Consider the following 26,598-nt stretch of genomic DNA (forward strand, 5'->3'; position numbering starts at 1 on the left):
TTAACCCCATGTCCCTGTTCCAAGTCCTTGCAAAGTTGACTGCAACTTCAGTAGCTGTTCTGGTAACTACTTTTGTGGGTTTTTTTAAAATACTAAAACCTTTTTTTGTGAAAGCGTGAGTAAGTCAAGCAGCTAGTATCAATGTTTGTATCGCAGACGAACTCACTTAAATTCGGGTTAACCGTTTTCTGTTTTAGAGTACATAGTTTCTGAACACTTGCTTGGGGCAATGCAAAATCTACTTTTTTTTTTTTTTTTTTCTCCTTCTTTTGACTCGTACGCTAGTCTACTTCTCTCCACCTACCCCTTCATCCAAATGGTGAACGGTGTACTGATCCTGAGCGAGAGACTGCTGCACATTTAGGAGTGAAGTGACCTTCATCAGAGCTAACCTGCCTGTGCTGTGCTGCACAAACTCCTTGGCTGCAGGATAACCTCAGCCAGCTCACTGCAACAGAGGAGCCTGCAGGCAGCTCCCACTTGGTACTGGTGATTACACCACCTGCATGGCCTTGCTGTTACCTACAAGTGCAGCAAGAAGCTCTCATGAGAACATCCTTTAGGAACAGAGTTGCTTTCTTCTAAGGAAATTATATAGTAGCTTGAATGAACAAAAGGGAGAGCTGCTCTCTATGGACAGGATCTGCTCTGTGCAGCGTGCTGAGAAAAAAATCCATCTGGGCTCCGTCTGATGCTGCACAAACATGGGATGCCCAGCATCTGAAGGCACGTAAGATTTACTTGCTATTTATGTTCCTCTTCTCATTCTGCCTTTCAGTTTGTGTTCCTGTACTGCTGTATAGATGTGTAGAGTTACGTATGCTATCCTCTCACTACTATTCGTATTTCCACGATCGTAATTTTATGACAGGTGGTCCTTTACCAGCCTTACACACTGCCATAAACCTTTTTTTTTTTTTTTTTTTCCTTTCAAGGAGAAAGAAGTATCTGCTTGTGGGACTATCCCACTATAACCATTTCACCCAGCTCATGCCCACTTGGACTATTTAATCAATTACCAACAACTTACAGGCAGGAAGAGGCACTTAGTGCCTACAGAGTGTCACACCTTTGATCAGGCTGCCAGGGCCTGGGTTTATAAAGCAGAAGAGCAGTAACATCATGCTGATAGCACACGAGGTGCAATACCACAGCAGGTTAACTAAAGAGCAAGGAATCCAGCCCTCATTCTGGAAATCTAGGCAGTTTTGTTTGTTTTTTCATTTAAGGTCTTTAAGATAAAGTTCTTCACCCTTTTGGACCTGATTAATCTTCCTTCTCTCCTCTTCCCCACTGTTCTGATTCTCACAAATCAGAAAAAGTAGGAATTCAGAACCAAATAACAAACTATGGATCACCAACTTTTTGTGCAGTTTTTAAGGCAGTTGAGTTTTAAAATGTGTATTCTTTAAATGTGTATATGGAATTAAAAGAGAATATTTCAAAGCAGCTTATGTCCTACTCTACCATATAATTTTCTAGTCTCCTAGCAGGAAAACAGCTGTATTCTCTAATATATGCGTAGGTCCTGCTTAGGATACACTGACATTTGGATAAAAGCTATGAATTTTTTCTAAGTTTTTCTAGTCACAATAAATAATGCAGAGATATAGTAATTAGTGAGAATATTTAAGTCAAAAGTAATAGCTGGATTCAATGGAACTCTCAAATAGCAACTTTACAAGCCTTTGAATGCTTTTATCAGAATGAGATGAAGTAACTCCTCACCCTCCCTGCAGCTAATTCAAGTAATTAGTTATAAAACTGTTCGTACCTGAACACATCCAGCTAACATCTCATAGAGAATATGTGCACGCTTCTTCATTACTCTGACGTCTACCAGAGTAGAGTCTGCACACTGACCATTCTGAATTGGATTTATAAATCGATTTCGGAATTCCTTAATTGAGCCGAGCAAATTCTCCTTAATAAAGTTAACCATGCAGTGATCTAGGACAAAAAGATCAGACTTGAGTTGTTGAAAATGGGAAGTAAAGTACCGGGATTAATTCTAACAGAAAATAAACGTGTTGTATCTAAAACTAAGAACAAATCACCCCAACATTTTCCAGAAAGGGCATCTTAAATTGACACATACTCTAGGCACAGAGGTAACTTCTAAATTTAATGTCAGATTTAAAGCTACCTCATCGTGTTTGTTACACAAAGTTTGAAAGCTGCTGTACACCAAAGCAATCGTATAACAACATCATATTTGTAAAGATTTTTAAATAGATTCAAAAGCATATTAATCAATAGGAAAAAACATTACAGCATATTAACAAACAGAAGAAAATGTTACAAGCTAGTTTAGAATGCAATTCCCAAGACAGTAACATAAATCACTGTTTAGTAAGTTCACTAAGAACACTGTTCTACAATGGTTTATAACAATTTAAATTGATGTGGCTACAAGACCTGGTCCACCCATTTCTCCTCTAAACACTCTCTCCCTTCCTCTTTCGACATGCTGAGACTCATCTGATCCTCTGGTTAGCCAGATCAAGGAACTAAACTGTCAGAAAGTTATTCACTTCTGCATTGTTAATTTTCTGACACTCCTCATACAGGCTCCCTGAGGAATCAGATGTATGTAAGGCAAGGGAAAGGATGGAGGACACGCCAGATTCCCAACACATTTCATTTTAATTTGGCTTAAACCATCATGGAGCTACTTCTTGAGACAATGATTTAAATGCAAAATGCAAAACCAGACTGTTAGGGTTTTTTTTAGATAAAGAAACCTAGCAAACAGCTTCACTGTATCCAATTCTTTTCTTCTAATCAAACTAAATCTATCTATACATTGCTGAAAGACAAAAGTATATTCAAGGAAATAAACACTTCTTAAACCAGAGAACTACTCACATTCTATAAGATTATTTTGCAGTGGTGTTCCTGTGAGAATTATTCTTCTTCTAGACCGAATAGAATTCATTGCCTTAGAAACAGCAGATGCTTCGTTTTTTAGTATGTGCCCTTCATCGCAAACCACAAAGTCGGGGCCTAGAAAGAAATAATATTAGAACTCTTCCATCTTTTATAACCACAAAGAAACTGGCCGCCTAAAGAATCCAAAATTCGTTCTACTAATGTTATTAAGGGGTTTTTTTTTAACTTTTTTGTGTGTGTTTTGTGGTGGGGTTTTTTTGGCACCATTAAGGTTCTCACTCAGACTTTGCACAAGCATTTACAGTAGCCATTCTGGTAAACTACAGGCTGTTGCTTGTAAAGTCTTCATGGAAGGATTAAATACAGCTTTGCAGTATATTCCTGTAAAAATTATCCATCCATGCAGCTAGTGTGTACATCTACATTCACCCTGTCAAAACTTCATAAAACTGTTCCTTAAATCCAGCTTAGGTTGCCATCTACTGGTGCTCGGTCAATTCTAAAGAAAACCAAAAATCAGGTAACCAGTAATTTTTCATTAAGGCAACAGGTCAGTATCAATAGGGGTAAACAGTGTCATCAAAAGTCTTATCTAAGATAAGGCACAAGCAAATCTGATTTGAATTACAGACAAGTGAATTGCCACCTTGTAGCTGCAAGTCACCACAGAAATGTCCTCTGCCTTCTTCCAGAAGGCAAACCCAAGGATTCTAGACTGCTATCTTAGGCGAGTTGCACAGGGAATGTCAAAACCACACCACAATACATTTCCATGGTATGCAAAGGAACTCCAATAAAATTATTAAGTGTTAAAATTTGGGGTTTAAAATAAATAATACCAAACTTGGTAAAACAGACTTACACACCCTAATGGTTTTCAGATTTGGGGCAATTTCTGGAAGCTCCTTCCTTGAAAGGAGAAGTAACAGATATTCTAGAATCCAACCAGTAACTTAGAATGAATGTTTTACCAGATCTAAGCCTTACATCAATTCCAGTACTATCAGCCATGAAGTCAGCTGAAGTCAAGTTTACGCACCTTTGAAAAATGCTATACAAAGCCATCAGCTGGCTTAATCTATTCAGCTCTAAAAAGGCTGATATTTTAGGTGCCAAAGGAGTATTTATCAGCATGGACAATCTAATATTTTATAACATTTACTAAGAACAGTCTTCCTCAAACTAACTTTAAACTGCCTTGTAAAGAAGAAAATTAACTCTAGGACAGTGATAATAACAGAGAATCAGTCGCATCTTTGACCACTTGCATGATTTAATGCCAGTGCCAGTCATCTCAATCATGCCATTTTAAGCGTCAAAAAGTGATTTGAATCTTAAATGCTAACAGAAAAGGAATCAAGATACTTTTTCCAAGCAGAAAAAAAAAAAGTCTTTTTAACTAAGTCTAGAAGACAATTATGAAAATCCATATATGAATTCCCAACACACTTAAGATTTGTCCAAGCCTACTTATTTCTGAATTTTCACACCTGCCACAGAAACATTTCCCCATATTATTTCACAACTTTTGTACTTTCCCCAGTTTTGACAGCATGCAAAACACTGAGTGGCTACACACAAAGCCTTACTTTAATTTTAGGCAAACACCTCTTAATAGTGACAGATCCTTTCTCTAGTCGTCATTCTAGTATTTCCTGAAGAGTAAGGATCTTGCAAGCAGCTGTTCGTGCAGTGTACAGTACTACTGAAATGGTTTGGAGCCGTCTTCTAGAACTGAAGCATTTGCAAGGATTTGCAACATCTCCCCACCAGATGTGACAGCTTGCACATTAAAGTATCATTCTCAGAAACAGATTTGGTCTAGTACATTATGTTCACAATCAGAATGAAAGTAGATTAGAGAAGAAGGATAATTAAGTCTTAATGATAGACAGCAATCAAAATTGTGCAAATACCCCAGAAATCAGTTTCAGTAAAGACTGATTCATTAACATGAAGTGGTTAGTTAAACAAAACCAAAAAAACCCACCTCAAAAACTGTTGTGTAGAGTAAGTGAATGGTAGTAAAAATATGAAAAAACTGTCTTAGTAAAATTATTCGTGGTTTGTTTGGCAGGCATGTAGCATTGGTATATTGAACTAACATCCTGGCTACAATTCAGTGGCAGGGATTTTCATAAATTTGTGGGTTTTTTCCTTGTTCTTAAAAAACAGGAATGCAATTCATTATGGACAGAACATTTCTCAAAATACTATAAAGGAATGTAAAACTTAAAGGGACTTCAAGGGGTCAGATAGTCCGTTTTCTTTATCGGAGAAAAGAGTTATGGGAAAGGTCCATATCGTCCCTGACAGAAGTAGGAAACTCCACGACCTCTCCCTCTTGCTAAAACACTGTGCGGTAATACCTTATTTAAATCATCTCTGCTGCAAATCAGAATAAATTCTGCCTTTTCCTTTTTCCAACTGATGTAAAAAACAACCAGTAATGGTCCTTTCAGTAAACAGCTCTTCTCAGTTTAGTTGTCTTTTTTCTAGGCTAAAAAGCCTTGCTCCTTCCATCTTTCCTCAAAGATCATAGTCTTCATCTTATCCTTCTTACTGTACTTGCACATTAATATATTGATAGACATAAAACATACTCAGTGATAGATATATAGATATACAAACAGTTCTCCTCTTCCTCTGAAGTCTACAAGAACTTAAGTCTGCTTTATACAACTGCCAATTAAAGAGCAGTTTCCAAGTTAAACAGTAATGGAATTTTTATTAGTAGCAACAAGTAAAAAAATACAAAGTTATTGAAATGCTGCAAGCAAAGCACAACAGCTATCAATAAACCCAACAGCATTTCATCAGTTGCACAAAGCATTATGGGAAACCATTTGTTGCTCTGCATGCGTATATAATCCTGCTATTATTTCACATAGCAGAGCTAGTTAATTAATGAAATCACTTCTCCACCCATAAACTTTGGCTAAACCTTCCCTCTCTGGTCGCTCTTCTGTAGTATACAGTGCAATACAGGCTTCTGCTATAGAATATGTCTACCCTAGCGGTATTCATTTTAACCAGACACATATCATTAAATTATCGCTCAAACACCAAATTTGCAACTTTTTAAATTAAAAATGCTCCCAGAGGCAAAGGCTTTCCTATTTACAGTCACAGCAGTAAGCCAGCACATAGCTTCATAACTCTTTTACTGGCAGCCTGCTATATTACCAATGCTGCAATTCACAAAGATAGCAACAAATAATGATTGTTGCAAGACACTCCTCATCAATTTAGCCAATTCAAATGTCTCCAAAAACTAATGGATAACAACATATGAACACTTCTGTCTTTTTGTAATTAGTTAAAATAGAGAAAGATTTGAAGCAATGTAAAAATAATTATAAAGTTTATTTCAAGGTTAGTTTTCCTAATGGTCCCAGCTAGTCCAAGAGAGTAAAACAGGAAGTTCCATGTTCATATGAAATTATTCAAAACCTACAAGGCTCAATGTGTTGCAGTTTCTGAACTTCATTAAATCTACAGAAATCAATAACCTAATCCCAAACACTGCTCTATCATGTTGTCCTAAGCTGTCTGAAGAGGTTTAGAAGTAGAACAGAACCACACCTGTAAGCAGGATGTAAAAAAACAAGAGATTCACAAGAGATGGGATGGGGAAGGTTACACAAGACACTGTGTCTCCTCCACAAAATTGCATGCCCAACACGCCACCTCACTCCACAGTCCATTATTTTTGAAGTTATGTAAATACAAATCCATGAAGGAAGGGACAATATTACTATAAAGACACATGGTAACAACCCCTATGTTTAGCCTCCTTTACACTTTCCACAAGGAAAAAAACCCACAAACATCAATCACTGTAAGAATGTGTAACATTTCATTTCAGCACTGCACCAGAACAAGATCCACTGAACACAAAACTACTGTTCTGTCAGGCTACTGTCCTGTCACCACTACTTCAAGACAGCAGTTCACACCTTTTCTTCTCTAGCTTTGACTTTCCTGGCAACATTCTCAACAAACGCAATATCCTGAGCAAATCAGATACAGAGTAAGACTGACAGCACAGGGTTCCCTCCCCAGCCCCCTCTTTTTTTTTTTTTTTGTTTTTAGTAAGTGCAGCATTAATAGGAGCCAGAAAACCCACCGGCAAGAAGTGCATTTCCTTCATTGCTTAAATAATGCACGTGGATTCAACATGGTCACAAAAATAGTTCATCAGCCACTGTACTGGAGCTTCCCTGACTCCACAGCAATTATGTGATTTAGTGAGTTGAACTGGCAGAAAATTAATTAATGTTTTAGCTGCTCAAACAGGCTTTCTGCAGAGCTGGAGATGCCAATTCCAATTGGCCAATGCTGATAATCACAAAGTTATTTTTCGCATTAGAAGAATCCCTTTGTCTGTTATAACAAAATTCACAGCCCTACTATTATTTGACACTTCACAAAATCAAGCTCACCAAATACAATTATAAACCAGACCAATGCTGTATTTCATCAATAAGGAAAGAAAAAAAAAAAAAAAAAAAAAAGAAAATCAGCCACACTGTCAAGGAACATAATTAAAACCCAAGAAAACCTACCTCCAGAATCAAAGAAACCATTTACCCTACCTACCATATCAGCATTCTCAATTTAAAGAGAAATATCAAAGTTACAGCAAAGGTGCCTTTTAAAAACGGGTTTTAAGGTATACTGCATCCTGCATAACCATAAGTTGTTTTTAGATATCAGTTGCCAGTTCAGAACTTGTAGGAAAATTTTGCTATTTTGGTGAAACCTGCTAATCCTAAAATGTTTAGTTCTTTTTGGTGACCACCTGATAAATTGGTTATATCAACTTGGAATATTTTCAAGTGCTTACATAAGTTTGCTCAGTTCAGCTGAGCTTAAATCAGACACTCGTTTCTTAAGACTGAAAAAATGAATTATGTGCTTTATCTGCAATCATTTAATTAGCACTTAATTAACATTTGTTTGTTCACACTTCTATGGTACATTCTCAACTATTTTTCCTGTGTAGTTGCTCCCGTAACAGTAGATTTCTATCAAGGATAAAGCAGCCCGTGGTTGTAACAAATCAGCAGATTAAAATAACCTTAGGTTCTCAACAGAGTCACTTCAAATTACCTTGCAAAGAAAGCAATGCTAGCAAACAAGGTACCTATTAGGAAAAGTTTCCAGCATATATTCCGGCAGTCATTTCTGTATTTGATCTAATAGAAAAGACTGCTGTAGAAAAGTCTATTTACAAAAGCAGATGGGGTAGTTTCTGAACAACCATTTCTGTAACTCAGCAAAACCCAACTAAGAAAATCTGGTAAGTCTTACTAACGTTATTATTTAAAATTATTTGCCCAACAGACTTCTGTTTGCAAGATTACTTAGCTTATATACGTAAACCAGGAAGTACAATATATATAATGCATACTTGTATTAATTTTCACTTACCTGGATCAACTAAAGCTTTATTAAATATTTCTTTAAGTTTTCTACTCTTCACATTCCTGCCTTGTGCAAGATTACGATACATCTCATAGCCTATTATCATCACACCTCCTTCATCTTGCCAACGCTGGAGCATATAGCTTCTCTCTTGAGGACGTTTCACAGTTGCTAGTTCACAGACCTTTCAAAGGGGGAAAAAATATGCTTGAATTTCTCTTAAAATACTGAAGCATTAGTGTAACTTTCAAATACCTAAAACTTATTAATGCGAGTAGATTTTTCACATACTTAAAGCGCAATCCTTAGCCTATATTTTGAGTGGTGGAGCTTCCCAGCTATGTAAACCGTTATTTCAGTTTTAAGAACTCTTTTTAAGCCTTATACCTCTAGTTTCTCGTCATCTTCTAAACCTTCTTGCCATTTTTCAAACTCATTCAGCCAGTTCAAGGCAGTGTTCAGTGGACACACTACCAGAGCTGTCCGAAAATCCAGCTTGTCACACAGCAAGACTGTGTGAAGAAAACTTACTACCTGCAAGAGGGAAAAACAGACAAAATGCCAAATAAAACACTGAGCATTAAACACTAGGAAAGAAACATACAAGTATATGTTCACATCTAGAACTTACCAACAACAGCCTTGCTCAAACATTCTTTTTCTGTTTGCTAAACAACTCCCTGCTTAAAAATTAACACACATGTATTTTGAAGTCATACACTTACTACTGTGTTACACGGCTGCATACATCCTTCACATTCTGAGATACAGGCAGTTTTGAATTGCGCCAGATAGCTGAACAATTTCACATATAAGGAACTCTCCCTTTACATTTCACCAATCATTTTCATAAACTAAAAATTTCTGTTGGGTCATTTTTAAGCTTTCTCCCAATACTCGCCCCAAACTTTAAGCAAGTTCACCTCTTTGGACTTCATAAAGGTATCAAGTTTCTTGAAAGTGAACTTCAGTCTTAAATCAATGTTTTCCACATTTTTTCAACATATTGGCAAATTCTCTCAAAAGAGCTCTAAAGCAGGTTATTGAAATGCTTTCCAAGTATTCACCCTGTAGCCAGACTGGCTATATGTTGCAGATGGTAACACCTCCTTGAGGCCTGGGAAAAAAAAACTTAAATCTTTTGGTATCACTCAGTGTTTCTCTGCTGGGCTGCCTGCTTTTGAGCAGGAGCAAATAAAGACAGGACTAGAGGTAACCTGTAAAAACCCAGGAGCAGAAGAATTAGTGATCCCATGGCAGCTCCAGCTCTCACACCAGACTTTTAATGGCGAAGACTGCCCTCTAATCCATATAACTGTACAACATCCGGAAAGTTCTTTCCAGATCAAACCCTGGTATCTGGCAACTCTGATTTAATACACTGTTTAAAGTAATTTCAAAGTGCATAACTATGCTTGCAACACTGGGCAACACACTGCTTTCAGATACTGCAATACAAATGGAATTACTAGTGGTTTTGTGAACAAGACAAAAGCATCTCATGTTCATGCAAAAACTACCCATGAAGACTAATCACGAAAGTCCAATGTCCTGGACAGCCAGTGAGTCCCTAATTGCCTTATTTCTCTGATCCTTCAATGACATTCTTCTCTGCAGTTTGCAAAGTCTGCTAAAACTTATCGCTGATTTAGCTCTTTTAAGAGCTAAACAACAAATGGCATTACAGATTACAGTAGAAGGACTGGCAAATGACCACATACGGAAAAAACCAACTACCTAAGCTACAAACACTGGCGGTAAAAATACTTGATACATATTTGTAACTGTGGTTTGCTTTGATTATCAAGAAGTTACAGCCAAAACGAATGTCACAAACACATCTGGATCACATACAAAAATACCTTCTGCTGCAAAGTATTTCACCAAAGTACATAGCATATAAAGTGTAAGTATACAAAGTCACCTAGACTGCATTGCTACATTAAACCACAACAGTTCTGCAAAACATTGCAAATCTTCAGTAAAAGGTACAATTAACTCCTGAAGAACCATAACACCTAAGCTAGAATTAAGCATGTAAAAATGTACTCTTCAAAGGTGATTTTCAAAGCATGTATGGAAGTCCTCTTCTATAGGATTGTAGATTGTCAAAATATTGTGCCTGTCACACCAACTTCCATAAGCAAAGCTATATACGCTGCAGCTGAAGTTCTTAAAAATGTACTGTCCACATACTGCGCACTGCAAACAACCAAGATTTCAGCTTGTTTTACGTGAACAGTACATACAGTGAATGACCGCAGTACGTCTGATCATCCACAGCAATTTGTTACTCAAAAAACCCCTGCAACCCCATGAAAACCCCCAAAATCAGAAAACCACAAAAAACAAGCTTCCTTTGAGTCACTCGAGCCTGTTGTTTGCAGAGGAATCTAGGGGATCTAAAGAATCTGAAGATGTTACACCAGCCTAAGCTCTCCATGACTATATCCTGCAATTCGCAGGTCAGGAAAGAAGACTTTCAGGATCAGAAAGTCCTAAATAAAATTTGTCTGAATTAGGTCAGAGGAGGGCAGGATTAGGTATTTCTCATGTAACTTCACTTTTTGAAGAACCCTAGGTAGCAATGGTTTAGAGGGAAGACACAAGAATAAGGAAGCCATCTGACCCAGTAAGGCACAGCTAATGCTAGCAAAGAGTAACAGATACCTCCTGCTAGAATGTCTCTGAAGATTTTCTCTTGGAGTGTATTTCAAGTCCCTAGAAATACTAATGAAAGACTTCAAGCCAAGCCAAGTCTGCTATCTAGCAGCGTCCAGGTGTGCTGACTATGGCAAAGCAGATGTGAGCACCACAGAGAGTAAAAACTACTGAGAGACCTCATTCCAAACATACAGGTGCCAAAGACTAACTGCTTGTCAACAGGATCTTACAGCATTCTGTTTGCTAAGTGACTAACAAGGTCATAAAAGCTGACTGGTGTCACTTGCAGACTATGCATCTAGCTACGGCACAAAAACGTTGAGACATCTTTCATACAGCTTGGAATTTCACTGTGTTGATATACTGACCTCTCTACGAATGAACAGATCTTGAGCCTTCAGGTCAAGTGATAGGGCTTCCCAATCCAATGGGGAAGCTTCTACCACAACTGACCAGGATGGGAGAGGGTGGTGAAATGGCATTTTCTCACAGACGCTTTGAGGATCCCATCCTCACTGTAGGAAGAAAATAACCTCTTTGAGAACCATCATCACCATGCTACAGAGACTGCACTCCAGGGAATGAGTAAAGTGCATCCATATTTGGAGCATGTGAAGAAAGAATTTAGAACGAAGTGTTGCGCAAATGCTGGCTGCTAACGTGATCTAGACTTCCCAGTCACTAACTCACCAGAGCACTAGGCAGATCTCCTGTCAAGTGACTGTATAGCTAAGAACCGCTCCTGGCACAGGAAGGCCCTGACTGATCCCGCGTTGAAATCAGTTCTAATAAATTCCGATGTCTGCAGAAGCTGCAAGTTGATTTCTAATGATTCAGCTCGAGCCAGAGATCAAAAAGGTTCACAGTAATTCATTTCACTAGCCAGTTGTCCTGATAAAGATACAGGAGTACCTCCCTCCTCCAGACATGAGGAAACATAGCATCAACGAAGGCCAACAACAGGGAGACCAAAGTGGCCCTGCTTTTCTGAGGGCCTTTTCAAGCACAGATAAGGTTGTTATCCTCCTTTCTTCTTAAAGAGTTCTCAAGAATTTCCCTTTCTCCTTCCCAGAATCAGAGGGAAAGGTTCTTCTGTCAAATGACTTCTGCTAAAGGAATTCTTGGGAAAAGAGCAGGCAGCAGAGCCGCAAGATGGGCAACTCACCCCAGTTCTTTGCTCATAGCATTTGTGGTGATGCTACGTCTGGCTATATGCAAAACCAAAATTTATGAAGACAGATAGATACTTGGAAACAAGTGAACACGAAAGGAATTCAACACTCCTGACTACCCTGAAAAGGTACTAGCACGAATACTGAGATGCAGGGAATTCAAGAAAACTGTTTTTCATCTTTCACCTCTTTTGAAGGTCAAGGGCATAAGCTTCTCCTGAGGCCTGCAATGATTAGAAGAGGCCCAAGAAAAAGAGCTATGAGCACTGCTTTAAAGCAACTGCTTGGATGATCAGTTTCAGAAGAAACATTTTAAAATGGCGATTGAGCTTCAGATTTTAAAGACTAATAGAAATGTTAAGTCGTTCACTATGCAACTTTTAACATGGCAGAAGAGCCACTTGTATCAAACGAAGAAATATGAAATCTTTTTTTAAGAAATGCTACAATATTCTGTTTTAAAGATTTTTACAAAGCAGTCTTCAGCAGTGTAAAGGAGAAGGAACATGCGCTGAAGTGACAACGAAGGCTTGAACCTGAAGATCTCAGGAAGCAAAGAATTGTGAAGCCAAAGAAAAGAAATAAAGAAGTGAAAAAGGGGTTGAAAGTATGTCCTATAGTTAACTGCCAAGGCAATGAAAGTTTCTGGTCTTAACCATTTGTGATGCATAACAGCCCAAAAATATGAATGTACTTACAGTCAATTACTGAAATAGAAAACAAATGCCCCTTGTCCCTCAACCTGGAAGAGTCTAAATTGTAGCAAAATATTGTTTATATTAAAACACAAAGCATCTGACTTTAGACACTAGAAGTCTGGCATAAAAAAAACAAAACAAAAACCAAACCCTTGATAAACCACTACTTTATCAGTGCAACAAATAAATTGAAAAACCACTGAGGAAAATAAACAGTTTAAGGAGCAACACATGAACGAGGAAGACAGTAAAAAACACAACCTGCTTAAGATTATTAAACTGTCTTAGAAACATACGTTCCTGAAGTGTGTCTCCTACTGGCTGTATTTTCTTGTTCTGAGTTGCGAGGGAGCTACACATCACTTACAATTAGCTATGACCTTTTCACATGAGTATCAATGATTACCTAAGTTAAATTTAGGTATTTTAAAAGCAGAGAAAGCACAAGCGTGTATCAGAACTTTCAGAGCTGTATACTACGAAACACAACTTCTTTCTCAAGACCTCTTTACAAAATGTTTTCCTCCAGCAACCCTCATCAAGTCACTGCCTAGGAAACAGTAAGTTTTACTATGTTCTGAAAGACATTAAAATGGGCTTTTGCTGGATCAGCTTTTGAGAGCAAGCTACAGACCAGAAAACAAGATGACTTTTGTTTCTTACCTGTAACGTTTTCCCCAGACCCATACAGTGAGCAAGAATGCATCCAGAACCAGGAGACGTCTTTGTTTTTTTTACAGATTCACAACAGCAATCCCACATGAACTGAACACCTGAAGAAAATTATTGAAAATTTTCTTATTAAACATTCATTTTATTAAAGTTCACCTGATAAGAGATAGATGTGATCACTGTAAGATCATTATAACTCTTAGAAAAGCAGTGCTAAGGATAATTATTGATTCATTTCTGTCCAATGGGTTGTACATGGGATGATCTTTGTCTTGAACTTAATTATATTCACAGTTTTCACTGAAGATGTGGCAACTGGGTTAGAAAATATTACTGTGCAGACTGTAGATGACTGCGATCTTGGGGACAGGAAGAAAAGAGACAGAACAAAAAGTGGCAAGGACTTCATGAAAAGACTAAAATGATCTTGGTAAACTAGCAAAATTATCCGAAACCAACTAGAAGAAATTCTGCCAAGACAGATCAGATGTGAAGTTCTATGCTTAAAAAGGAAAAAAAAAAAATCAAGTAAGAACTGTGACAGCTGAAAAAGCAAAGGAAATATATGATACATAACAGAACACATTAACAACATGAGGGTCTGCTGGGTGATTTTTTTTGTTCTTTGCAATATTTATTGGGGGTTTGTATTCTACCATGCTATACTCAGCACAGATGAGGCTTCAACTTGACTGCTGTGCCTGGTTCAGGGCACCTCCCATTAAGAGTTGAAGCAAGTCCAGAAGTTTCTTACTAAAATGGAAAGATTGTAGATTGTGAACTTTGAGGAAAATTTAAAGTAACAGAATGAGCTGTGAAGAAAATTATGATTGGTTATTCTCCTTTTCTCCTTCTTCACTAGAAACAGAATAGGAAAGAAGCTGGCTTGATTTGCAGTCATGTCAGGTATCAGAAAAAAAAAATTCTGTTGAGAAAAACAGGAAAATACTGCAAGGTTTTTAAATCTTCACTGAAAACTGTAAAAAGTGAGTATACTAATTCCTTAATAGAATGGGTAAACATATATTTGATTCTGCCTCTGTGTGGAGAATTAGATAATTTTGAGGACCCTTCCAACTTTACATTTCTAAGGTTCTTTGCTTGTAAAACAGACTTATGTATTGCTGATCTCATTTACTTTTATTCAGATGTTCCAAAAATAAAGCATTAAATCTGGCATTCTGGCATTTGCCTGCCAAGGAATTTTTCTTATTATTCTAGTTCAGGCTGCATCAGGTGCTGTGCCCCAGTGGAGGGGGGGGGGGGGGAGGTAAAATTTAAAACTCTCTTTCCTTACCATCTACTTGGTGTGGTTTCAGTCTGGTAACTATATTCCTGTGAACCTGAACTAATGGTTCTTTGGTTTCTTCATCTTCATCTAAAACCAGCTTAGTTGTAATGGGACATTTCAGAGGTGAAGCATCTTCTATCTCTATCACCTATAAGCAGAAACAGGGCACCATAGGAATACTTCACACGTGAATAATAGCAAGCATTTGACAGACACTAGCTTTAGCAAAACTGGAAGTAAGAGAAACCTTAAATCCTTTACTATGCATCACAACTTACTTTGGGAGAGTGCTTTTCCCCACGGAAAGTAAAGCAGTAGGGCAATTGAAACAGCTTTCTAAAGATCTCAGTAGTCTTAAATAAAACTTATCAGTGTTAACTAACAGGAAACTACAAACAAAACTTGTGGCTTACAAGGCTATGTAAGTACTTTTAAAATTACTTATCAAATTAAATTGAGGTAGAACTATGTCATCTTAAACATCATCAACTACTCAACTTCCTAGCATTCTGCAAAGAAAACAGAACATACCTCTCTCAATTTCTCTCTCTCCCGTTCCCTTTCTGCTATACGTTTTCTTCTTTCTTCTTCTTCTTTAAGCGCATTTTGTGTTTCCGTTCTAAGCTTATCATCTTTAATAATTTTCCTTATTTTCTTCCTGCCTTTTCCAGGAGATTTTGAATCGTCATTGTCCTCATCCTCAGAATTACTCTATTACAAATTAAATAAATCAAGTATTAGCAGGAAAATTATGGCAGAGACCATCAAATCCTTCATTTTTAGACAAGCTCCCCAAAACTTTTATATACTCAGGTAGAGTTTAGCTCGTAAGGAAAAAGATACTTTTTTTAGAAAACAAATTAGCCAACATGACTGTGCTGATTTTGGTTGGGATAGAGTTAATTTTCTTCATAGTAGCTGGTATGGGGCTATGTTTTGGATTTGTGCTGAAAACAGTGTTGATAATGCAGAGATGCTGTAGTTATTGCTGAGCAGTGCTTACACAGAGTCAAGCCCTTTTCTGCTTATCACCCTGTTCCACCAGCGAGGAGACTGGGGGTGCGCAAGGAGCTGGGAGGGGACACAGCCGGGACAGCTGACCCCAACTGATCAAAGGGATATTCCAGACCATACGATGTGATGCTCAGCATATAAAGCTGAGGGAAGAAGGAGGAAACGGGACATTCGGAGTGATAGCGTTTTGTCTTCCCAAGTAACCGTTAGGTGTGATGGAGCCCTGCTTTCGGGGAGATAGCTGAACACCTGCCTGCCAATGGGAAGTAGTGAATGAATTCCTTGGTTTGGTTTGCTTTGCTTTGTGGCTGCGCATGCAGCTTTTGCCTTACCTGTTAAACTGTCTTTATCTCAACCCACGAGTTTTCTCACTTTTGCTCTTCTGATTCTCTCCCCCATCCCACCAGCAGGGAAAGTGAGCAAGCGGCTGTGCGGTGTTTAGTTGCTGGCTAGGGTTAAACTATGACAGTCCTTTTTGGCACCCAACGTGGGACTCAAAGAGTTCAAGATAACAACCTATTTGATTGGAATGTGCTAGATCGAATTTATAGCTGTTATTGCTGTTTAGCTATTAACTGACAGGCTCCTGTGCTTGCCTCACCATATATTAGAGTCTAGTGCTCATTAGTGGACGCTTTTTGCTTTTGCTGCTTGCTGTAGTTCTTATCATCTTACTCTGCTGTGCCTAGGAACATTTTGATAACAGCAATGCCGATACGCCTGGGCTGGCAGATGGCCAGGGTATCACTGCTGTTTCTGTGCTGCTGTACTGGACAGGATGGAACTCCAGTGTGAACTCGAGTCGAAGGCACTGTGACCTGCGGATGAGTCCACACGGGAGCAGGACACCCCGAAGCATCGGCGGCCGTGGATAAGCCCATGCCACAGCAGGTACATCTCGAAGTGTCTGTGGCCGTAGTTATGTCTGTGCCGCAGCAGGTATACCTTTGAAGGGATTGTGGCCCAAGCATAAGTCCATGCTGGAGAAGGTACACCCCAAAGCATCTGTGGCTGTGGATTAGTCTGTGCCGCAGCAGGTATACCCCTGAAGAGACTGTGGCACATAGATAAGGCTCCACTTGGAGCAGGTAGAACCCTAAGGGACTGCAGTCTGTGGATAAGTCCAAGCCAGAGCAGGGGCAAGGGAAGGAGTTCATTGCAATGTTAAACCCTATAATCTGGCCCAAAAGGACCGGGGTGGAGACTGTAGTGGATCTACCTTTAAATTGTTGTAACCCATGACTCGAGTTGCATGTTGTAAGAATTACTATAGCAGGAGTCTGTTAGTCATGGACTAAATTAACTCAATGGGCATTTTGTGGACATTTTAAAGACATTTTATAGGGGTGGTCCATAGACTAAGGGAATGATTATCTGTGTATTGTATCAAATGATTGGAAGGAGGGTGGCGGTTAACGGTGGTGGTGGTTTTACAAATTTTAGCACTGAACTAACACTGAGAAAAGCTATAATTTTGTACCGTACTTTGTACAAAGCTGTTTGAGATACCCAAGTCCCTAAGCAGTTGGCAGAAGAGACAGGAACTCTTTTTCCCATTTATTAATTCAAAACACAATATAGTACCTTATTGTTGTTTTCACTTGAAGAATCCTCTTGAACCTTTATTCGCCTTCGTTTCTTTTTCTGTTTGTAACTCCGCTGGTTTTCTTCTGCCTCAGCTTTCTTGGCAGATCTAGGGGAAAAAAAAAAAGGGGGGGGAGTATTACTGATTAACAATAATAATTAATTGCCTCACTGAAAAACAATGATAAAAAAAAGTACATGAACTACATTGCTGATTAACAGCATATATACTCCTTTTGTGCAATCGGGGGTTTACTTCCAAATTCCTTCCTTTCCCTCAACTCACTGGACACACATAGCAACAGTCTATTCCAGACAACTCTGAAGAATCTCAGAATTGTTAAGTATTAGTTTTCCACTGCAATCCACCATTCCTCAATTGACATTGACATATTCGGCATAAAAATGCTCATTTTTTGTTAATCTTTTTTTCGTACTGGCTCATCCAATTGCTGTGTACCACACACTGTGATAAAAATTCAAAATTCTCACATTTGCTACGAAGTTAATTTGCAGATATCAAATTATAGACAAGTATCAAAGGTTGTAAGGACCGATCCAAAGTCATTAACTTTTACCATCTCACTGCCTAAACTGCACTATTAAAAACCAAAAACCAAACACAGGATAAGCATAGTTAAGTTTTATTTATACCTTGTTCTTGGTCGTTGGTCATCTTCAGATTCACTGACTTCTTCACTAACTGCAGATTCATGAAACTCGGAGTCATTTGAATCATCGCTGCTGACTTTAAAAATAAAGTATGATTTCAAGTTGAATATTATTGCAAAGTTAGCACCATTACATATCTTCTAATTATACAACAAACTGTTTAAGATCAACAAGCACTGTAAAAATTCATTTCAGACAGTATGGGACACATTAAACATACTAGTAAGAAGCAACAGGAATATAAGGAGTACAGAGTAGAAAAGCTTAACAGGTAAGCACTAGCTGAGTCCTAACAGATACCATATTATGCCAACAAGACTTGAGGTCTTTATGTATGAATATATCTAAGTATAGTTTACAAGCAAATGACAGAAAGCATTATATTAGAAAGCATCACATTTCAAAGACAGTGGGTGAGGAGGAGAGAACACAATGGGGAACAGTACGGAACTTCAGAAAACAGAAGATGATTTTTAGTTAAACAGAAGCTTTTGTTTCAAATGTTTCAGACGTAGTTTTATAATCATACTTCACAATTCACACAAACAACCCTTATTTACTAACAACATATGCAATTATATTACTGTATTTTATGGCTTGAAGTTTCTTCAGTAATGCCCGTTTAAAACTGACTCAAAAGACAATTAAAAATACACCTAAACTAGCAGCATTAGGTAATACTTCCATAACTACTTTTAGGAGCTATCACTGGCATTTATAGGTAATTAAGACCAGCATGCCATTTAGCACCTTTATAATTTCAGTTTGACCTTGAACACAGTGGAAAGCTTAACTGTTTTATGAAGAACAAGGCTTAAAACAAAGATTGTTTTACATACATGGGGAAATGTAGTATTTAGCCCATAGGGCTAAGAACCGGCGAGCTGAAATAAAGTATAGCGTTCTACTTGAGACTAGTGAACTTAAAAGACTTACACGACAGAATCCTGAGAATTAGTCTGGCTGCATCTTATTTGCACATAGCCACTGTAATTTACAATTACTTTTCTTGAAAGAAATATTTTTGGTAGAGTTGTAATTCCGTAAGGGAGGAGAAGCATGAATATACATTCAGATAAAAATGAGAGTTTTCATGAAGGAAAACGATAAACAAATGGCACTGCATCTTTTAGTCTGTGAAACACCGCAAAAGATGGCTAGCATTAGTACAAAACTAAGAACAGGAAAGTACTGTGCACCCTTACTCCCACTGGCCACAAAACACTATCAACATCTACAGCGACCAACGTAGCAGTAAGCATTTATCTTTACTACCACTCCCCTCCTCTGCTCAAAATGATTAAGTGCAAGGGGCTGACAGATTCTTTGTTCTTGCATGCAACAATGAAAAATCAAAGTCAAGCATCATTTCACAGTGCCATCTGGTGTTCAACTAAAGTTTGTAACATTTAAATACTAGGATGGAGAAATCTCTGATGCTAACAGTCCAAGTTAAAGACAGAAATTACATAAAGGACAAGACTGATTTTCAAAAATTAGACATACTGGGCTTGCCTCTGTTATTTAAGATTAATATTCTAAGAGTCAACAAGATTAATGCAATTCAGAGGACACATAAGTGGAGAGAGCTGCATTTGTATTCAACATTTTAAATAAAACTATTTACCAAACACAGATAAGAAAATTCTAGATTTAATACACAAGGAAGTTTATACAAAGATTTTAAAATTACAGAGTTTCAGATCTCCATTCTGACATGCTTTGGACTTCCTTTATAGAAGCAAGTACTTTTTACGACAAAAAACCATTTTGATTACGTACCTTTCCTTCTATTTCTGCGCTTCCCTTCTTTTTTGTCTTTTGGTTTCACCTTTTTTTCTTCACCAGATTCTCCGTCACTCACTGTCAGCTTGTGCCTCAGCAGTCTGTGTCTGTATCTAGGCTTCTTTGATTCTTCTTCTTCTTCTGAATCCGATTCAGAATTATCCTCCTTATCATTTTCTTCTGTCAGAGATAAGTCAGTACAACATGCACAGTGGTCATTTTTTTCTTACTTAAATTTGGCAAGAATTAAAATCTAAATTAATTTAGGCTGAATTCCGTGCTTTTCCAGGAAAGTGTGGGCAACAACATACCATTGCTCCCTTAAATTTTAAGTATTTTACGCTGCCTGAACACTTGGCATGTCTGTTCCAATGACTGTATATGTTAGTCAAATCTCTCCCATGTATTTGCATGTCTTACAGTTCTGGATAGATTATTCCTCACAAATCCCTAGGACTGCTGAATTGGTTACAAAAATCAGACTATTATTAACAAAAAACTACACTCACAGAAGAGTAAAAGAGATGATAATCCTCATGATCATGTATATCGGCATCTATTTGGCAACTACCTATCAATGACATTTTTTTGTTGAAAAACTGAAGAAACTTTAATAATTATAATTTTCCCAAGTGACCTTTGAAATTACGACAGGTGCTACAGCACCACTTTTTTCCAGATGCTTTTTGGTGCTCACCATCATCTCCTGTGTTTTCATTTTGCTTTCCAGTTTTCTTTTTTCCTTCATCCGATTCATCATCTGAAGATGCATCCTCATCAGAGGAAAGATTGGCTTTGATTTCTTCTAAAAGCATTTTCTTGGCAATTCTTTGAAGTAAAACAGAAAAAACTATTTATTCCATTGTTCAAGTAAATCTATGAACGATAACCGTAATCCTATACCATTCAGAACTTCAAAAAAAAGGGTTGAAAGCTGAACAAAAAGAGACACATGATGAAAAGTCACTGTGGTAACAGAGTATATATATATCAGCAAAAATATCATGTTAAATGTAACATGTTAACTTGCTTTTAGAAAGCAAATCCATATAATGCTTTTTAAAGAAGTCTCATGCTTTACAGCAAGACTGGAGATAGCTATAAAATGTACAAACTTAAACATTTCATTTTATTCATGGTCTATTTGGACAGACTCTTGTCACTTCTGGGATAGGCACCTATATGAATTCGAACTGTAACAAGAACATGAAGATGCTGCAGACCAAATTCTAATACTCAAATTATTCCCCCCGCAATGGTTATCATGCTTACTTGATTTAAATCAATGAGATTTATTTCCTGAGGCACTGAATCTACTTGACTAGTGTATATATAAACACTTACAGTTTTTAAAACAGTGTATCACTGAATGCATGTTTTAATCAAGAAGATTACTGCAATATGCATTAACTCACAGGTTAAAAAAAAAAAAAAATTTATTACCCTGCCTCTACATAGCTTGCCTTCAGCTACATTACCATTCTAATTGCCTGAGCCCACCCTACTGCAAAAGAGATGCTGTAGTAATTGAAGTAACTCATGATGTCTCAAGACAAACTGATATCAAGTGCCTCAGGAAAAAAAAAACCACACTGAATCCCACATATCACTACCAGCACTTGCCTTATAGCAACTATAGCAAAAAAAATATATGTGTATATACACATACACACAAAAAAGTTTTATCAAACACTATGGGACCTGAAATTCAAAGAAAAATTATGATCTTATTTCCTGTTCCACAAGCTGTTCGCTCAGCTTCTCACAGTTTCAATTCAGCACAATAATGTTTTCAGCTAACATACAAGAAGTTACTATGGAAAAATGATTTCTTTACATGCTGTTGCAACATAAAAAAAAAATCTTACGTGAATCTCTCCAAGGTAAAATATAAAATGGTATGTCAAAAGCAGAGGAATAGTGGACTTATCTGAGAACTCGTACTTCCAGGGGAAAAAAAGTCCTGAAAGAATGAAACCAGGCCTTCCCCATACAAATATCAGAAATACTATGGTTTTCATTCCATCTGTCAATTTTAAATGAAAGACCTTTTTTCTACGTCAAATCTGGTCTGTCTTGCTTTTCAGGAGAATTAATGTATACTGTATGTACATAGTTCAGAATGGGAAAGCTTTTATACCAGTCAAAACAATAGTTCAAAAACCACGAAACTCAACCACAATCTAGGCTTCACTTGGAAATGGCAAACGAACAGTGATCTCTTAAGTACAGCTTCTAATAGATTAGAAAATTAAATTGTTACTTTTATGTAGCACTATAAAATAGGTTTTAAAGAATCCGTATTTCATTTTTCAGCATGTAACATGTCCCTAAAACAAAGGAACTTTTCAAAGGGAGTTTTCCCAAGGCAACTTTCCTAACACTTCATACATTATTTTCTATTTTTTGAGTGGTAGTATATTTTCCAAAAAGATTCTAATGCTAATGTATATTCAGTCATTATAAAACATGGAAATAAAATGGTTTAGTAAACATCTAAGATTGCTCAGTGAGTCACAGACTATCCCTCAGCATCCAAAACACCCCCTCCGCCCCGCCTTGAGAAATAGCTTGCGAAGAAATAGCTGATTAAAACTTTAAAATGCAGTACTCTTGGTAAGCTTTAATTCCATATATATTACCAGATCACAGTGTGAACCCAATGAAAATTTACTGAAGTCCATAGATAAGTAACATCCTCTTCCAAATGATTTTTGGATTAGGTCCTTCCAGAGGATTTGGAAAAGGGGCTTAGGCTTTTTTTGTTGTTTTTTGTTTGTTTGTTTGTTGTTTTAAAACCCACCACATCATGTATAATAGCAACAGAAATTAATAGCTCCTTATATAATAAATTAAGACTACATTTCTTCCATCTCTTAATGGTCAGAACTTTTTCTTCAAAATGCAACTGCTTGGAATATCACAGGTTGGCTTCTCTTTAAAAGCTTTTAACATGAATTATTAACCTTGAATTCTACTCCAGGAAATAAAGACAGCAGCAGTTTGGCTATTTTTCTTATTTAAAAAATTTACAATATTATCAGCAAAGTTTTGCTTCAGAAGAGAAAAAGAAGTAGAAACACTAAAAAGAACTGCAGAATTTTAAAATTCAGTCCTGAAAGTACTGCCTAGTAATACTGCCTTTCACTTATTTTGGATTGTCCTCAATTGCATTAGCAAAATTAACACAAATTGTACATGGATAACAATACTTACCTTTCATACAAGTCACCTTTAAAAATTTACTTATATATTTGTAAACAAAGGTTAACTTTGGTTCTTAACAAAAATACATAATTTTTATTTGTTCTTTTATGAAATATATTTTGGGGGGGCGGGGAACAAATGTGTCATTCACCTAAAAATACCATGCACAAAATCTACTATCCATAAATAGAAGACACTGTTATTTTCCTACTAATCGTCATCATAACCACCAATCAGATTGGGTAAATTTATTAGTTTCTAATTAGTTACAATAATATTGATTAGTAAGTTACTGCTTTTATACTCTGAGATAGAAAATTAGAGATATTTTTTAGCTAGGATAAAGATTCAACCACTTTGAATCCAACTGAGATGGAACTGTTTGCTTAGTGAAAAAAACTACATTCTCTTCAATGTGTTCTACTGGTATGATGGTAAGACATTGCTGAGATGCTCAGAATTTAAAGATTCCTATTTTTAATGTAACTACATATCTGATAGGAATTAAAGCAATATTAGAACCAAACAGATTAAGTCTTGTAAATGCATCTGACAAGCAACTGATGTAACAAACGGCTTATATGAATTAGAATAAATTGAGTACTGGACTCTTGAAACTGGTTTTAAATGAAATTATATGTGGCTCTGGATAATATATCACACTTCTATTTTAAGACACAAACCCATTTAAAGTGACCAGGTTTCTATGCTAAGAAACTTAATATGCTAGCTTTAACATTTTAATATTTGCATTAATATCAAACTGCAAGTACCAAGAAAAACAAGCTATGATAGTGTGAAAACTCCCCCCGCTCACATTCTTCCAGAGAAACTCATGAAAATCAAAAGATATCGCAATATTTACGAGTCAAGGACACAAAAGATGTTCTTGGCCAACCAGATTTAACAGTTGAACACTATAAACAAATATAATGGAGAAGCACAAAGAGCTGCATGACTTCCAGCACAGGACTTCAGGGAGCAATAAAAATAAAAAATAAATAAAAAAAACCCCAAACAACCCCCCCTGCATTTCATTCATTTCTGCCACTGATCTGCTGTGATCTTGAGCATGCCACATTGCCTAGCCCCACTCCATCTTATCCAAACATATCATGAGATTCGTATAAAGGACATTTTCCCAATACATATTTATATAGTGCCTTACAGAATGGGACTGTAATCTCAACCAAGACATAAAACCAACTATAGAATAAAATAACAGTATGTATGTATCATTTTATATAAACCAGGATTTAAATACATTCCACCTTTGGAAGAATGACACCAACAATATAGATTTATAAATAATGAATTGGTTACTATGTATTTTTTAACTTATGCTAAAAGAAAACATTTTTAAAATTAGTTAGGCAAACTGGAAGTTACCCAGGAGTTGCTTAGTCACAGTATAGGACTACTTTAAATTATCCTTCAGACATTTCAGCAAAATTGGATTAGTAGGTGCAGCCTCTCGTGATGTGGACTTAACTCCAAATGATAATTTGCACCATTCTTGTTCGTGAATTTCAGAGTGCCAATACCACGGACGCATTTATAGATTGTCAAAAATCTTGGTGAGACAATGTTACCACTGTACAAATAATTCTTCTTCTTAAAAAGTCATAATTTTAAATATTAGTTAATTATCATGACATATTATTAACAATTAGATTGTATCAACTCACACGTAGTGTTCATAAATACCTACTAACTATATATAGAAATAAGGTTGCCCAAAACAAGCTGGGGGTGGGGGAGGATTGGGGGAATGGGGAGGAGATTTTAAGTGGCTAATAAAAGCCACCATTCTTTCAGCTAGAGCACTACTGAATTAAATGGGCCTTTCGTATATTACTAAGAAATTTAGAACCATTTAAAATATATTTTAAGTGAACTCAAATGAATATTTGAATGAAATGTCATACATGTCTAAAAAAAAAAAAAGTGAAAACTGCTAAACACCTTGTTCTAAATACTGTACTGTCTTTGTTGAAACAGTCTGATTTTCAAGCTGTCAGAGTTGTATTAAATTAAATGCTTGGACAAGAAAAACGTTTTACAAAAATTTATTGCAACCATCAAATACTTAAAGGCATTCTGCATTAAATACACTATTAACTTCTTAATAAACAAAACTACTGCAAACATATTAAACAGTACCATTTAAAAGATCAGAAGGACCAGTAATAGATAATTACACAACATAAGATGAAAGCATACAGCACTGTATGTCATATTATGACCCACTTGGATATTGCATTTTGGCAAAGATGATTTCAAGACTATTAATATTCATGTCATGCACATCCAAAGGTATGCAAATAACAGAACATCTAAACTAGAGACTTGCAAACATCAGAGTTCCCACACTACAAATACCTGGTAGGTACTACGTACCCTCTTTGGCCTGGAAGAAAATAGGCAACTTATCTGAATAGTAGGTAAACTATTTAAACACTTTGTGTTGAGTAAACAGAAGAACAAGCTTTTAAATTCTTGAAATTTGTTCCATCTTTTTACATTTTATATATCTGATTTTGGTGCCAAGTACAATGCGTGATGAATGTAAAATTAGACTGCAGTTACCAGTTAACATGTCTGAAGGTTGACAAAACTGTTTATTGACAAAATACCTCCCAATCTCATAAATATATATTCAAAATATTCCCTAAGTAAAAACTTCAACAAAGATTCAGCTTAAAAACAAAGTACAGAAACTGATTTTTAAACCCCAAATTCATATTACTGATTTGTTTGTTATCAATTGGGTTAACTCATTTCCCAATATAGCTCTTAAACTAGTAATTAAGATCTCTCAGTAACATTTGTATGGTAAACACTGAACTTTGACAAAAGTGTATTGGCTTAGTTATCAACCAGAAACACTTAAGAAACAAACAAAAAAGAAAAAAGAAGGAAAAAAATAATCAGAACAGGACTGGAATTAAAGCATCACTTAAAAAAATCTTCTATTACCAATGTTTACATGTTCTGCTTATGACCCTGTGCTGTCAAGTCCCTAAAGAGCATCTTTCTTTAGAAGCTGAATTATCTGATTAAATTTGATGACTGAAAACAATCAAGAACTACATCAGCAGCAACATTTTGATGCCAAACTGAGGTCCGTAAAGGATATAAAACAGTGTTTTAAAAATTTACTTCAGCCACAGATCAAAACGTACAACTCTGTGAAACAAAAGATACCATATTCTAAACTAGTAAGGCTCAGAAGCAGAAAAAGACTCCATCAGCAACTGTGCAAAGCTATGAAGCTGGTCCCATACATGCTATATAGCAAAAAAAAAAAAATCAGTTTCTGAAATACTGTATAAAAATTTGTTGAACAACTCTTTAGTCTAACTATAATAACTTCCAAAAAGGAACTGTGGCTCGTAATTGAGCAATACTTCATGTTGCATTCACTTATTAGGAAACGAAGCTTTTACATTTTCTAGCCAGGCTAATTTTGATAACTACAATGGTACTGGTAAAATATGACATGTCTTAACTAACT

At 36.6% G+C, this 26,598-nt stretch overlaps 1 protein-coding gene across 8 annotated transcripts in view; it reads right to left on the reverse strand.

Moving 5' to 3' along the window:
• ATRX (ATRX chromatin remodeler) overlaps window positions 1-26,598 on the reverse strand; it is an 89,472-nt gene that overhangs the window by 27,507 nt on the left and 35,367 nt on the right. For all 8 annotated transcript variants that reach the window (XM_052813327.1, XM_052813326.1, XM_052813325.1 and 5 more), the window contains 11 exons: window positions 20,572-20,702; window positions 19,872-20,054; window positions 18,072-18,165; window positions 17,418-17,526; window positions 15,351-15,530; window positions 14,826-14,967; window positions 13,520-13,629; window positions 8,710-8,856; window positions 8,329-8,506; window positions 2,869-3,006; window positions 1,775-1,950 (listed from right to left, as the gene is read on the reverse strand). In XM_052813327.1, the coding sequence (XP_052669287.1) occupies window positions 1,775-1,950; window positions 2,869-3,006; window positions 8,329-8,506; window positions 8,710-8,856; window positions 13,520-13,629; window positions 14,826-14,967; window positions 15,351-15,530; window positions 17,418-17,526; window positions 18,072-18,165; window positions 19,872-20,054; window positions 20,572-20,702 (1,588 nt within the window). The remainder of the gene's footprint in view (window positions 1-1,774; window positions 1,951-2,868; window positions 3,007-8,328; window positions 8,507-8,709; window positions 8,857-13,519; window positions 13,630-14,825; window positions 14,968-15,350; window positions 15,531-17,417; window positions 17,527-18,071; window positions 18,166-19,871; window positions 20,055-20,571; window positions 20,703-26,598) is intronic.

This window comes from Harpia harpyja, chromosome 18 (assembly GCF_026419915.1).
Source record: "Harpia harpyja isolate bHarHar1 chromosome 18, bHarHar1 primary haplotype, whole genome shotgun sequence".
NCBI classification, from domain to species: domain Eukaryota; kingdom Metazoa; phylum Chordata; class Aves; order Accipitriformes; family Accipitridae; genus Harpia; species Harpia harpyja.